The sequence below is a fragment of the Pempheris klunzingeri genome, chromosome 3, assembly GCF_042242105.1.
Source record: "Pempheris klunzingeri isolate RE-2024b chromosome 3, fPemKlu1.hap1, whole genome shotgun sequence".
Taxonomy (NCBI): domain Eukaryota; kingdom Metazoa; phylum Chordata; class Actinopteri; order Acropomatiformes; family Pempheridae; genus Pempheris; species Pempheris klunzingeri.
Window position 1 is genome coordinate 17,264,240 of NC_092014.1, and position 15,174 is coordinate 17,279,413.

A 15,174-nucleotide genomic window follows, 5' to 3' on the forward strand; every position below is an offset into this window, starting at 1 on the left:
AACATGAGCCAAAGAGCTTTGTATTGCACAAGGTGTCATTTTATGGTTGCAATATATTATACAGATCAGCACTTAATACAGTATGATGTAAAAAAAAGATTGGGTGTTGAGATTTGATTTTCCCTGATTTATTTATTATGCATGTGTAACATATCTAATACAGATGATAAATGTCTCCTTTAAGTCTCCTAAAATAACTAGATGGTAGGTTCGATGCAGTAATTATGAACACATATTATGCCCGAATGTGAGTGTGATTTTTTTAATTCATGAATTGAATATGTGACTAACTTACAAGTGAATCTCACAAACTGGCGCATGCTCCATAGAGGCACGGGGGAAAATATATGCCTGTTACACATTCTTTTCTTTTTTTTCCACACAAATCTCGTTTTATTTTATGGATAGTGAATCCTGCCTCTCCTCTCCAGACATACAGGTAACAGGCCATGCTTAGAGATCCCACTATATAACCCTAACCCTAACAGCAGGATGGCTACTACCAGGATGATTTTCCACACTGGATTCTTCTCTTTCATATGAATCTTGTTCCTTCACAATTTATGGCTCTGGAGTAGAAGGCAAGCTCTGGTCCTCCCCCGTCACCGCTTCAACAGCTCCTGGTGGCTCTCCAGACCATGTGTGCTCTTCTACTACTAGGACGAACGCGACACATTGTACAGTTGTTCTTACTCTTCTACAGAGGAAGACAAAAAGCCATTCTAGGGATCTGAATAGATCAAAACAGCAATTAGTATTCATGCAAGACACTGACTTCTGACTTTTCACTACAATACTATTTAACAGTCTCGCTGTGTTCTGCCCAGGACCCTGAACTTGTTCTAAACGCCTCAGAGTTGCTTTAATCTGCTGAGGAGCTTTGACCAAGTCCAGGGGCTTAGACATCTGGAAAAACTGAATCACAACCTCCCTCACTGCAGCTAAAATCTGCAAATAGTAATAGCAAAAAGTAAATGCTAAAGTAAATATGCAAAATGAATATCTAGAAATCCTCAACTACCTCAGAAATAAACAAATCTATTTCTACATCTAAGACGTAAAATTTTAAGTGTCTTAATGAGATGACAAATCCACACACCTGCGTGACTGTGAAGCTGCCAGGCCTCCCGTCGTTCACAAATGAACACTAGTGAAGTGCGGAAGAATGTTTTAAATGTAGACTGAAAGAGGAACTGCCTGCAAACGTTTACCCGGCCACTTCCTCAAATTAAAACAGGAAACTTGGTTCATTCTAATCTGATGGCGTGGAGTGTGGAGGGAGGGGGGGTGAGCTTGGACCTGAGTCTAGCTTGGCAGGTTGCATTTAGGGGAACCGTGCACAGCTATTTCAGGAACTGCACGATGATCCATTTTGTTAACAGGTTAAACAGGAGCTTTGTCAATTTTCAAATTTTGTGACACTCGAGGGCATTTCAGGTTGCTTTGTTAAGCTTTGACTGCAGTCCCCTCAGGCCCATAGTCAGTTAGCAGATTAGGATGTCACACTTGATATATAAAGAATATGTGAGAAGTGGTTGGTATTATCCAGACTTTCAGTTGTTTGAGGTCTATCAAAGCTGGCTTGTCCGAATCATTAAGCACACTTTAGCTTATAGTAGACTTCATCACGAATTTACATGCTGCCAGTAAATCCAGTCACCCCAGACTGATAATGGACATTAACATAAGCCCACATTTCTTTAGTTATCAGAACGCTGATAAAATGTAACAGGATACGAGTGCAATGCAGTGAAAGTCTGTGTCTGGAATATTATGATGGTCGTCATGCTAATGATGACATGAGATGTGCTCATTTTCAGCACGAGCCAAAACCACTGGACCTGTACTTGATCAGTAATTTCAAGGTAATGACAAAAGACACTAAGGTCTCATGCACACTGAGCAGTTTCTGGTTTCAGTGAATGTGATGTGTGTTTTCCATCAGCAGATGGCGACAGAGGTCTAAAAATACTAAAGGATGCCAACAGCAATTAGATCAATACTGGAAATACCCTTTGACACTTTTTGGCTTATTTTGTCAAATTCTAAGATTCCCTGCATGAAATGGAGCAGTGGCTGTAAAAGCAGAGAGTAAACATGCCGGGGCTCCACCCACATTAATCAGTAGTCTCAGTTTTATCTTCCACTGCTTAAATATTTCGTACCTCTGTGAAGAAGGCAGCTCTCAAATATATCACTCACAATTCCTGATATGAGTGGACAAAGGTATTAATCATAATTATTCCAGATTCAAATGAAGTAATGGTTGAACTGATAGCAGTCCTACAATACAGTAAGATCAACTGTAGCTTTAAAATGGTATATCTAGCATCATGTTTCATGACCTTTTATGTTCATTTATCTCTCTAAATTTCAGTTATTGCTGGACGACACGATTTCCTGAAAGGAATTATTGAAATGTTCATGTAGTTACTGATAGATTTATGATTTACTTAAAAATAATTTGCTTCTCAGCAATTAATGCATGATCTATACATTACATGTAGCTTCATATACATATCAATTTCACACAACAAATTTCACTTTTTCTACCTTTATTGTTACACATTTAGATCCACATTCCACTTACATTTGTTAAATAAAGAGCAAAATAATAACATTTATGAGAATATGCCATGATAAAAAAAAATCTTATTTAGAAAACAAACTAACTAAAAACATCATTTTGAACGGTCATTTCAAAATGAAAAGTGCATTTATAGTTTAGATTTGCATTTCACTTATTTAAAACATGAATAATGTCATGCTGGCAAAATTTGAAAGTGAATACAAAAGATTGTAAACCTTATGATGTGCTACAGGTGAATTACTGAATTAGAAATAATTTACATGAGAAGTATGACTTTTTCACATATCACAACATATATACACACGTTCCGTCAAAGAACAATCTGTTAGCAACAGGCCAAATATCTTGATGTAAGTGAACAATAAAATTTCAAATCCAAAAGCTATACATTGATCTAAACACCAGCAGCATGTCACCAAATAAGCAGCAACAACATTACATTAAGTGAACAACTCAGTAATTAATACATATTCCTCCTTTCCACTGACGGTTCAAGTTCAGTCTTAATACCATTCTCCTCCTCTGCTTCTCTTTCTCTCAGCTGTAAACCTTGAAGTGTCCTTGTTGGTCCAGAATCACTTATCTCAGCCAGGCAGCGCTTCACTTTACACCCCCACTGACTGAGGTCCATTGAAGGCTTTTCTCTTGACTCTTTCTCCCTGCAGCAGCACCGAGTCACACATCAAACCCTCCATCCTCTCATCTCATGTCCCCTCCATGAAACAAAACAACACTTCTCCTCCTCTGTGTCCCCCTTATGACAGAATACAGCTGTTGGTCTTGTTCATGGGCGGCCGGAAGTTAGTGTCTTTCGGAAAGGTCTCCCTGCGTCTGCGTAGCGCGGGGCTGAGGCGGCTGGGAAGGTTCGTCTGCTGCAGGAGCTCCTTGAACACCTCCACCACGTTGGCGTTCTCCTTCGCCGAAGCTTCCAGGTAACTGTTGTTCCAATCCATCTCTACTGTTGACAGCACGTCCTTGTTGGACACCTGCCGCTCATCCTCCCTGTCCACCTTGTTCCCCACCACCACGATCGGTGTGTACTTGTCCTCCTTGATCTCCAGAATCTCATCTCGGAGGCTCTTGACGGCTTCCAATGACTCTGGGTCGTCTACAGCGTACACCAGTGCGAAGGCGTCGCTGTTTTGGATGGAGAGTTTTCGCATGGCCGGGAAGGAGTAGCTGCCACTGGTGTCCAGGATCTCTATCGTGATCTTGACCCCGCCGATGTCGTACTCCTTGCTGTGCAGCTCCTCCACTGTGCGCCGGTGTTTGGGCTCAAATGTATCTTGGAGGAAGCGTTGGATCAGGGCTGTCTTTCCCACTCCTGCTGCTCCCAGAAACACCAGACGCACCTGGGTCTTCTCTTTCACCTCCAGAGACATGCTGGTTCTTTTATTGTTTTGGCAAAACTATTTAAGAAATGATCCCCAAAACTCCCTCAGTTTACTCACTTCCTTTCTGTGGTTACAACAGCTGCTGTAAAACTGACACTTGTAAACTTATTCTTGAGCTTCCGTCTTTTTTCACCTCCCAGTTTTTTTTTAAGCTTACACTGGCTCTCTGTCAAGGCTCCTCAAAGGTTCTCATTGGGCTCTCCTCTGTGTTTGATTCCATGCACAGCCTTTTATGCCTGTTTTGGTGAGAGAGCTTCAATGCCCTCCTGCAGTTGCAACCAATCAGCAGAAGGCAGTCTGTTGAAGTGTAACATCCAGGCAACCAATGATGACAGAGCATGTAAATCAGTGCACGGGGAGACAGGAGGTAATATCTGAACGTGAATAAACAGCCAGCAGAGCGTGGAAAATGCTGTTTGAGCAGGGTCCTGATTATATTGTCAGTCGGTCAGAGTATCTCAGAGGAAAGAATTTGATTGTTGTTATGTTTCAGCTTTGATAATGTAAGGAAATAAAGACATAAAGATTAACGTCTTTAATATCCAGGTCTGTTTAGATTTTCTTGCAGCAGAGAGTTCAGTACCTAGAGAGCGTGCTGTCAGTGGAATTTTCCACAGATTTTGATGATTAACTCCTCTGCATTAGACAGTATCATCCCATGAATAAATTCAAGCTCTAACATCCTATTGTATAAATATGTTTGGTATACTCTGCAGTCAGTTATTAGAGTGCAGCAAATATGATGGTGACAAAATACTAACTAGCATTTAGTATTGAAAATATTTACTTCTTGGAGTCCTTTTTAATGTTCCATGCGTGAGAACAATCACGCAAAATGTACGGGAAGTACACAAAGTCACAAAGTTCTGGTAACTTGATTTTGGAGAAGTGAAATGTGATATTCTGTTAAATGCACATTGACCCTATTGGTTTATTATGATCGTGTATGGATTATTTTGAAGGTCAGCTTCCTGTTTTGAAAACCACCATCACAGATTCTATGAATAAATGAAGGAACACAAAGCATTGTTAAAAGATGTACAGGATTGTAAATGAATGCAATAAAATGCAGAAAAATCTGCTCGAATTGAATAAAACAATACACAGATATAAATATTACAGTGCAGTACAAGATATGACAGTCGCATATTTTATTTAATAAAACATCGTGGCAAATGCAGAGCTGGTGCAAGTTTTCCAGAAATTTGTTCCAGATATGCAGTGCATTGAAACTGAATGCTGCTTCTCCATGTTTTGTCCTTTGACACATGAGGGGGATGCAAAGATCTAAGGCCTTGAGTGATATGTTCCTTCCACATTACGTCCTTTGACTTAATGTGGAGTCAAAGCTGAGTGCATCACAATTAATTTTTTGGTGACCAGAAACCTTCAATGCAAGCAGCTGCATAGATGTCAAAGCTGTCATAATCAGCAAGAAATTGTTATTTTCCCCTCAGTCATTATCATTTCTTAGTATGAATGTAAAATTAGCAACTCCTTTTATCAGCCAGAGGCAGAGCTCCATGCAGTCACGGTACACAGCAGTGTTTCTCCGCCATTAGTTTGTAGTTTCATTCCCAAGGAAAGTCACAAAAGATCAAAAGCCTGAGTGGAACCATATAAATGCTTCCTGTAGTGTTAATTCTGAATGAATTAAAAGGCTTTTTCAGAACTCTCCTTTAAACTGATAACATTCAACGGAGAGCAGCTTATAGATCGGTTCAGTCAGGCTTGGCAATGCATAACTCTGTGTGAATCTCACCCTCAGTGACCAATAGACTGTTTCATTAGACATGATGCAGTACCTGTTTCTGTCTGACAACGAGTCCTGCCTGCCTCCAGTTTGTCAGTCTGTTCTAGAGGGGTGAGCCTGACTTGTGATCCCTCCTAAATTTCCTCTGAGATGAGCAATGTCTCAGACTGCGCCTCTCACTGCCTTGTTAGGTTAGGAAACAGCATGGAACGACTGTAACCCCCAGGGAACGCTGTAACCCACCAACCAGTGCACACTTTTAATATGCACTTACATGATCTCTCCGGGGGGCTGCTGTACCTGATGGGCAGTGGAGCAGAGCTAAGCACTGTAGGAATAATAGCTGTGGACTTCCCAGCCCTGACACACAGTGTGAGGATCGCTAATGGCTGCACTCCCTGCAGTGGAAATTAAATCAGGGTTTCTAAACCGTCGACAGTTCTAGTCAGATTGTTCTGATGGGTCCCAGTAAGGAAAAACATCTTCACACCTCAATGCTTTCAAATGACAAACAGGCAAATTCAGGTATAGTTCATGTCATTGTCAGTATTTCTTGTCAAGAACTGGCTTTGACTACATTTCAGAGCTACGTTTTGCACTGTTTTCCATTTTATGTACCTAATACATCTACTTGACTACATTTCAGAGGGATATATTGTATGTTTTACTCCACTACATTTATCTGACATTCATAGTTACATAGTTATTTTGCAAAAATCATATTTTAAGAGATATAAAATACTCTACTTAAGTTACTTGGTTCTTTTAGCTTATTTAAAAAGATCCAGAGTCTATGAATATGGACATATTTTTAATTTCACAAGTTTAATTGTTAAATACAAGATGTTTCCTACTTCACTAAAAACGTCCACACACTGTTTGTGCAGTGAAGGTTTGAAGTTGTGACAGCACAGTTTTCACATTAAACACCCAAGTGAAATGACAACAGGCAAAAGTGATCATCTTCATAAATATAATGTTTGGTATGTCCGATGTAACTACAACAATGGCATATAAAATATAGCATGAAAGGGGTGATTCTGCATAATGAATGCCTTTTCCATTTAGCACATTTACACTGGGAACATTTAACTGTAAGACTTATATATTTATTATATTTACTAGTGTTAACATGTATAGTAGTGTATTTTACAGAGTGTCTATTTTCTATATTTACCTAACCTTTTGATTGATGATCAGTCACATTGCAGCACAATATTGTTGCCTCTCTATTCTGACTTCAACCCTCATCTTGTTAAGCTGTATTTTTAGGACGTATATGACCAACTAAAGTAGGCCTGTCTCAGACAGTTAAAAGGGAAGTTAGCATAACAAATACAAATTAAACTTGCATAAAATACTTGGAATATAATGAGTATCATAGATGCAGTATTATGAATAAATGTTTTCTTTTAGTACAATATTAGTTTTAGCAGAGCACTAGGCCACAGGCTTTTATCATTAAAGATATTTTTATATGTCACAACTTGAAAAACACAGGTGTAGATAGTAAAATTGATGGCTGAATTCCTTTTTAGATGCTTCATTTTCGGGGTCGTGGTTTTCGTTATTTTTGTCTCATTGTCACACTGTCATGAGACACTTCAATAGAACAGAGCCGTTGTTAATGTTATTAGCCATGCCTGTGATGTTCCAACTGTGAGGCCTGTTGCGGTACATTGCAAAACTTAATGCCCAACTTGGAAAATGCCACAAAAATGTAATGCACAAGCTGTACACCCTAAGAAATGAGCACCATTGTGAGCTTAAAATTGAATGACAAATGGACCTCCCATCTGTGGCCACTGGGTTGTTTCGTGTGCGCTTCGTGTGCGACTATGTCTCCTATCCCAGACACTTTTCTTGTATTTCTATTTACAGCCATGTTGCCCTGTGGTGATGATAATGACCAGATGGCGTTGCTTGTTGGAAACAAATGTTCAGCTCTGACGTGTGTTAGGAAGAGATACTGTTGTAAACGACGGCACATAACGAGACAATCATGGCCAATTGTTTCAATGTGTATTTTTTTTCACACCAAAAGATCTTCATTCACGGGCTGTTTTTATTTCTTGTCAAAGCACCAGTAACTAATGTTGTTTGATACAGGAATAACAATTTAGGTTTTATTATCCCTTCATCGAGTCGCTCTTCTGTAGCTATTTAGTTTTCAATGCCTATTCAACAGGTTGCTCGGTCTCCATGACCTGTGTCGTGACACAGTACTGAATGTGCCATTGTGCTTCTGCGTGAGTGTAAATGTCCTTTTGTATGCACATGGGACCTAATTCTGTTTTCTTGTCAGTGTTTTCTCTTCCAGTCTGTATCTGTGTTCATTTCTTCCTCAAAATCACATGTTCACTGTGATATTTTGCTGCTGTTTAAATACATTTAAAAAAAAAATGAAACATTTCTGAGGAACAGACTTTTTCGTACACTAGTTCCAGATCTATCTTTCAGACAGAAAAAGTCAAGTATTATTAGTTTTCTGTGCCCTCTGGGCTATGAGCCCCTTGTGTTGTATTGGGGGGTGGGGGGTGGGGGACCCTGGCTCTGTATATTGATGGAAAGTGTCCAGTGTCTCAGCCCTCCTGGCCTCATTGTCTGCATCTACACTCCAGTGTGCACTGCACTGTCATCCTGTCAAGATGATGCCACAAGATGATGGTGTTGAAATCTGACAGATGCTAAATATAAATGTTGCCCTACGTGTGAATTAACCTTCACAGCCACTGGAATGTTCTTCCCCCTTATCTGTTCCTAGAAGAAGGGGCAATGGGGGATGGTTGATGTTTCACACAGGCACAAAGGGAACATTGTAATATAATGAAACCATAAAACACCTTCTACTCAAACTCCACAAGCTTTGCATGATTAGGCTGCATCATGATTACATATAGTAAAGGGTAAGATTTCTTATCAACCGACAATGCATCAGTTGTCGTCTCAAAACCTTACAATTTGGGGTGGTTCTTAGCTCTGAGGTCGTTAGTTCCTACGAAATACTAGAACCATTAAAAATGGGTCATAAATATGTAGTTAATGTTTCACAAATGCTCAGTAATTTCTTTAAATAGATGGTTGGGCACTGTAGTTTTAAGAGAATATTACTTTTACAGGAGTAAAATGTACATTTAGGTTTTATGTTTTCAGTTGCGGAATAATAGGCATTTGGTGTCCTAGTGGATATTTAAGACGGGAGGTGAATATTGACTCACAATACACCGCCCAGCCCATATTCACCATCACAGATGTGATCGAACAAGTCTGTGGCAGAGAGGAATAAGCTGTCAGGCTTTGGATGCTCAGGTGCTACTTGTTATTCACTTTGATACAATATTGATTATTGCCAGGCTTATCCTGTAAGGAAAACTGTAGAGAAACATCTTACCGCACTGTCTCACTGAATTGTCCTTTGTGCTTTGGTTGTTATTATAGAGCAGGTGCTGTCTTGTTGCCTACAGGCTGGTGTGCAGTAGCTAATAGCTTGATGTTTATGCAGTCTGGTAGTCATTGTACAGTATTACAGTACAATTTACGCTTTCGTCATAACCCCAGGCTTTACTTTTTGGGATTGGCAATGTGGTGTCGCTGTATTGCTGAGCAAATACAAATATAGGCGGAGGTTTATATTGGCAAACATTCTCACTAAACTTATCGGCGCTAAGTAGATGTTAAAATGACCCCTTAAACCAACGGTAAAAGTCAGCGTGAATATAACCGCACTATATATCACAGCAACAATATGCTACAATATAACATCCACTGACCATATTCAAATTCAAACATTTTTTTATGTTCATCACAAACGCCGCTTCCCACCCTGATGCATTTCATGACAACCCTCTGTCTCCTCTGTAAAATCATTCCTCTTTGGCAGTAAGGTTGTGCTGATGTGGTTCTTGGACACTTTCCAGTTGGCCTCCCAGTCTGCCCGTGTTGGTTCATCGTCTCACCCTGAAACAAATTGAGTCGTGCCTGTATAGTAGGTGAGTAAATAGTGAGTAGTAAATGTTAATGGGAGAAATGATATCATCTTTATGGTTGTGTTTTGACTTTATGGTTGCACAGCTGGCTTTTGTGCCTCTGCCCTTTTATTTCATGACTTCCTTAAGTGGAAAAAGCACATTATTTTTTTCCTTTTCACATTTTAGTGGAAAGCTCCTTCATTGGGAACGTAAACCCATAAGTCTATCTAACTGATGAAACAAACATTTTTGCGATCATTACAGTTGGGAATGAAGCTTGGAGCATTATTAAAGTTAGGCCTACTGTAGTACAATTCCTATTGATGGACTGACAGGATGTCTGCCAGGATGTATTGTGTGTCAACAGTTAAATCACCTGTCTAACCAGGCGACTGCTATCAATGTCCTTGTTTCTTTGTCAGCTTTCAGGCAGACATGCGGTGATAATGGTTACCAAACAACCATCTTGTCTCATTCCTGTCAAATACACCAAAGCAAGTGTTTTATTTTCCCATGCATATTTTTTTACTTGACAAATCAAGAAAAAGTATCTGGACAATCCTCATCATTTTAAAGGATAATTCTGGTGATGATCTATATATATATTATTATTATTATATATATTTTTTTTATTGTCAACATGAAAAGACCAAAGGCAACAATGAATTGAACCATACAAACAAGCACTGCATGTGCACCCCTGCTATAGTTTATTCTTCATACTTCCATAGTTGTCCATAAACTAATAAATGCATCAATGATCCACATTGTTACTGAGTGACATGTTCCTTTATTTATGATAAACGTGGTCACTCGTAAATATTCACTAGAGCACCGAAAGTGATCCGCAGCTGAAAATAGTGCCCAACTAATTATAGCATTATTTGATTGTTTGTTTAAAGAAAGAAATAATTGCTTTTTACAAAAAGATGCTATACCTTTGTGGCCTGATTTATGTATATATATAAGGTATTTATATAAGAATCAATGGGAAGGATTGCCACAGACAGAAGGTATTAATAGACTAACATTCACTGAGTTTAATCTTTTTATGATGACAATAACGAGCATGAATCTGAAATGTCTCTAGTCTTGTTCTTTAACAGAACATTTTACTATGGAGAAAAATTGTGTAGATGTATTACCTGCCTACTGACCCTGTCTTTCAGTTTATTCAATAGTGACAGATATTAAATATCTTAAACAAAATATTTTTAAATATTTATGAATATCATGAAATGTTTAAAGAAAAAACATATAGACTTACTCACATATGTCCGCTCCCTGAAGAGGAAGAAGGATAAATCGGTGATCGTAAAAGTTGAACTTGCACATGCATGCTTACAAATGTTTAGGTCCGTGGGTCTGTCTTCAGAGACAGATGGAGAGTTGGAAACAAAGAGAAAGGGGAAAGGGACAGACGAGGCAGGAAGCTATTTTTATGCCTACTAGCCGAAGTGACTGCTGCACTCAAAAATTCCCTTTCATCTATTTTCCTTTCTAACTACATTTTTAAACTGGACAAGATCTCCAAATGAAGTTTTAATTAAGTGTAACTGATATTTTACCCTGAGCGGCTCATTAGCGGCCTACTAACTGAAATAAAATTTTTAGCTCAAGTCAGAAACCAGCGCCATTTCCCCATCTGATTTTTCCCTCCTCATGTGACTGAATCAAATCAATTCAAGAATAGTACAAAAAAGACTGGAAAAGAAATCTTTTCATGTCTCACAAATGCATTATGGTTCAGGGCAGCGAAGAACAATCGCCTCTGAAGTGGTTTTCGATGCATTCTGAATTTGGCTCTCCTCTTTTTCGAGTCACTCTTGCCATGCAGAATTCTTCGCCCTCAGCTACCCTGCTATATATTTTGGACATTCAAACATTCTGCTAAAATTGTTTTCACTCTAGCATACATCTGTCATAACGTTTTGTGGCACTCAGTATGCACAATCTTTACTTCAACTGGCATTCGTGAGACGGAAAAATTAGATGTCCAACATATTGAAAAAAAAGATATATATAAAAAAATATATATGGCAATTTAAAAATGTAATAACAGAACCTCAAACCAAAATCAGCTTACCAAAAGTATTTATTTCTGCAAACTGGATATACTGTTATTGATGATAACCATGATATTGATGAATATGCTCATCTACCTTCAAAAAATTTGCCATAGATAAAGAATGTGAAAAATGGAAAGGAGGATGGTAAATCACAGTATAGCAGAGTGGAAAGTTGTCAGCCAGTGGTCTCACACACACCGTGTAGCTTTTTTGTTTATCAATTGATCTGGTTGCCTTTGCTTTATCCATTAAATGTAATTACTCTTCTTGTATGCTTCTGTACAGTTATGGTCACAGACTCTCTCTTAACCTCACCACTTTGGTATTTTGAGTTTTATTAACGTGCCAAAAAAAAGAGATAAAATGCACAATAAATAAAGTTAAAGATTAACTGGAGTGATAGCATTATTATTAATATTTCATTATTCTACTGTTGATATTGTGATAATACTGTTAGTCTGAATTATTTTGGCCACAATCGTGTAGTAAAAATTAGATATTGTGACAGCTTTACTTCAGACTCATTCTTGGTGCCTTTTGTACAACACACATATTTCACAACGGAGTGATGCTTCATCTGCTTTAAAAATCTGCTCAAGTCAATCAGAGATATTCATGGCACCATGTTTTATTGGCTCTTCTTGATTAGAGGGGATAGGGAGCCTGACAGCAGATCAACTGGGAGTTTTATTAGACAAACATCCCTCTGCCCTGCGAATATGTCAGCGGCCTCTAGACATTACATGCATCCTTTGGGTGTAATAAACAATATGAAGTCAAAAGGAAAATCCAAAAGTGAATGTGCCTGAATTATGTGTTGGATACGAGCTACATGCTTGGATGTATAGTATATAAGTCTCCACGTGTGGAAAATTTACTCATGGGCATTATGTTAATGTCTGGGTTTCACACTCTACATATTCAGAATACAGATTGCCAGTGAAACATGCTCAGGTGATAAATAGATGATGTGGTGGAGGATGGAGGGTTCAAACAAAAGAGGGAAAGGCTGCGGAAGTAAATTGTTAAATTATTCGAGCAATCTAATTCTCCACCATAACTGAGGGCGCTGCAATATTTCTGCTGGAGTCAAAGCTACTGAACGTTTTGAGTGACACTGTCTTGGAGGCACTGAGTATTAGTATCTTAATTGAATAAAAAACAACTCATTAGTCAAATGAGTAAGGGCTGATTAAAGCGTCACTGATGAGAAACGTTTTTTTACAAATCACTTATTTTCACAGGGTAAATGTGAGTTTCACAGGAATTAGAATGAAGCACACTGATGCGTCTGCCACTGAGCTATTTACACCCCACACAAGGGGGAACATGCACATTTCTAGTGAAATACTCATTTTATCATGTTCTACAACTAAAAATAACTTTCTTGTTGGCCTTATTTACTGAGTTGATTATCATTTAGTTCTTTAGTACCTGTGAAGCTTGGAAAAGAGCCTGTTCAGGTTACAAATGTCACATTTACACGACTCTATTTGGCACAACTGCTGTCACGTCCTGTTACTGCAGAGAGCTTCCTGTGAAATGACACTGTATTGAATTTTAGAGAAATTATTATCAGTCAAACCACATTAGCGTATCCCAGTTCAAAACATAAATAGCTCAAATACAGTACACGTTATCTCTCATCTTGATTCAAAGTGGGCACACTGAATGGAGAGTCAACAGGAAGTAAGCGAGCAAAAGCACTCGAGCCGGCAGCTCAATCCCATGACTCACGAGTGTGGATTAATGCTTGCTGCTCTATAATCAGACTGTTGGTTTAAACTGTGACTTCGTGCCAAGATGCTTCTTGAAATGAGATGAGCAGTGAATGTGTGTATTTGTCATAGAGAAAGACTGGGGGAAAGTAGGGGAACTGTATTATGCAGTTTCACACATGGCCAGAAAGCAGTGAAAGGTCCTATAAGTGCTTCTCGAAAATTGTGTAAATGCTAAAAATTGGTATGTATTAAAAAAATAATAATAATAATTTAAAAAACAGGTGTGATGAGAAAATGTGAACGCCCTGCACACTTTGGATCATGCATGGATGTTTTCCTAGATCAAGGTAGAAAAGGACATAAGGATGAAATCCGATCTGCCAATTAAGTTGCAGTTGAATGTTGCCTGCTATTGGCACTATAAATGTATGTTCTCAAATGCATGGCTGACTCTGCCAACCAGATCTCACAGAAATACATGATATGACCAGCATTGCTTGTGTGTGGGTGGGTGAAATGGAGGATCTTCTCTTTACTACAAAATCTTTACTCAACACGCTGGTCCTTTTGATTATATCAACAAACCAGACAGGCCACTGAATCTATTCCAGACGTGATACAGAAAACTAGACATTTTTACTAGTGGACTACTACTACTACCAATTATCCTCAGACATCATCTGACTTATGTGATTTAAGGTTAATTTCATCCATCCAATGTCAGACTCATAAACCTTTACCGACAGTTGAAACAGCATTCAGTTTGTGTGAAGGGTTGAAATTCCCGTTAAAATGAGGTACTCCTATGTATTTATTATCCAAACTGTGGCTGGTAACATTTGCATATGAATGTCACCTGACCCTGTATTTTCTGTCGTCAGTGAGACAAATGCAAAACGAGACTGCGTCAATCAAAGCTCATCTTTGGGAAGGGAGGAGATACGGGATAAGATGAGGGAAAAAGAAGGGGAGAAGGAGACGGAGAAAGGAAGAGCAGGTACTGGTCATCCCAGGATAAGATCAGCATTATGTCCCTGTGCTGTTCAACACAAATACAAACTGACCTGATCACATTCAATTAATGTAATTACAGACAGAAACAGAGATATAAACTATATGTTCTTTGGTCACTACTTTAACACAAACACTTTGTATAATTATAGTTTAATAATATAGTAGATATTATTTATTTTATTAACTGTCCATCATTTGACAAGTAATCTCATAGGTGTGCAGTGCTAAAGCTTGTGCATGTGCTTTATAAATCTGACAAAAAGAATGCACATGCATTTTTCTTAATGCACACTCAGCGATCGTCTTGAGTCTACACAGCTTTATGCACTTGGTCCACATGATAATTTTCCTTTTTCCCGGCTATTATCTCAAAGATTGCTGGAGAGCTTTTGTATCACTGTGGGTGCAGCTTTTTACCACATTCTGTGTTAGAGTCTGCCTGCATGTGTGCACATATGAGTCAGCAGCAGTCAGATGGCTTGTCAGTCTGTATTGGGCTCAACAGTGTGACAGTTGGGTGATCAGTCATGCTACATCCTGTTGGATTCATCACAGCGGATCCGAGGTTTCGCATGATGAAAATGGAAGAAAGACAGTTTAGAAAATTTCCAAATTTAATTTCAGTCGTTCTCGTTACATGAATATACTGTATACACACGTACATA

The 15,174-nt window shown here is 38.7% G+C and overlaps 1 protein-coding gene across 1 annotated transcript; it reads right to left on the reverse strand.

The window, feature by feature from the left end:
- Positions 1 to 2,726: 2,726 nt before the first annotated feature.
- On the reverse strand, positions 2,727 to 4,158 carry LOC139199207 (ras-related protein Rap-1b-like). Its single transcript, XM_070828240.1, has one exon. The coding sequence runs from the start codon at positions 3,970 to 3,972 to the stop codon at positions 3,346 to 3,348; it is 627 nt and encodes a 208-aa protein (XP_070684341.1). The 5' UTR covers positions 3,973 to 4,158; the 3' UTR covers positions 2,727 to 3,345.
- Between the last annotated feature and the right edge of the window lie 11,016 nt (positions 4,159 to 15,174).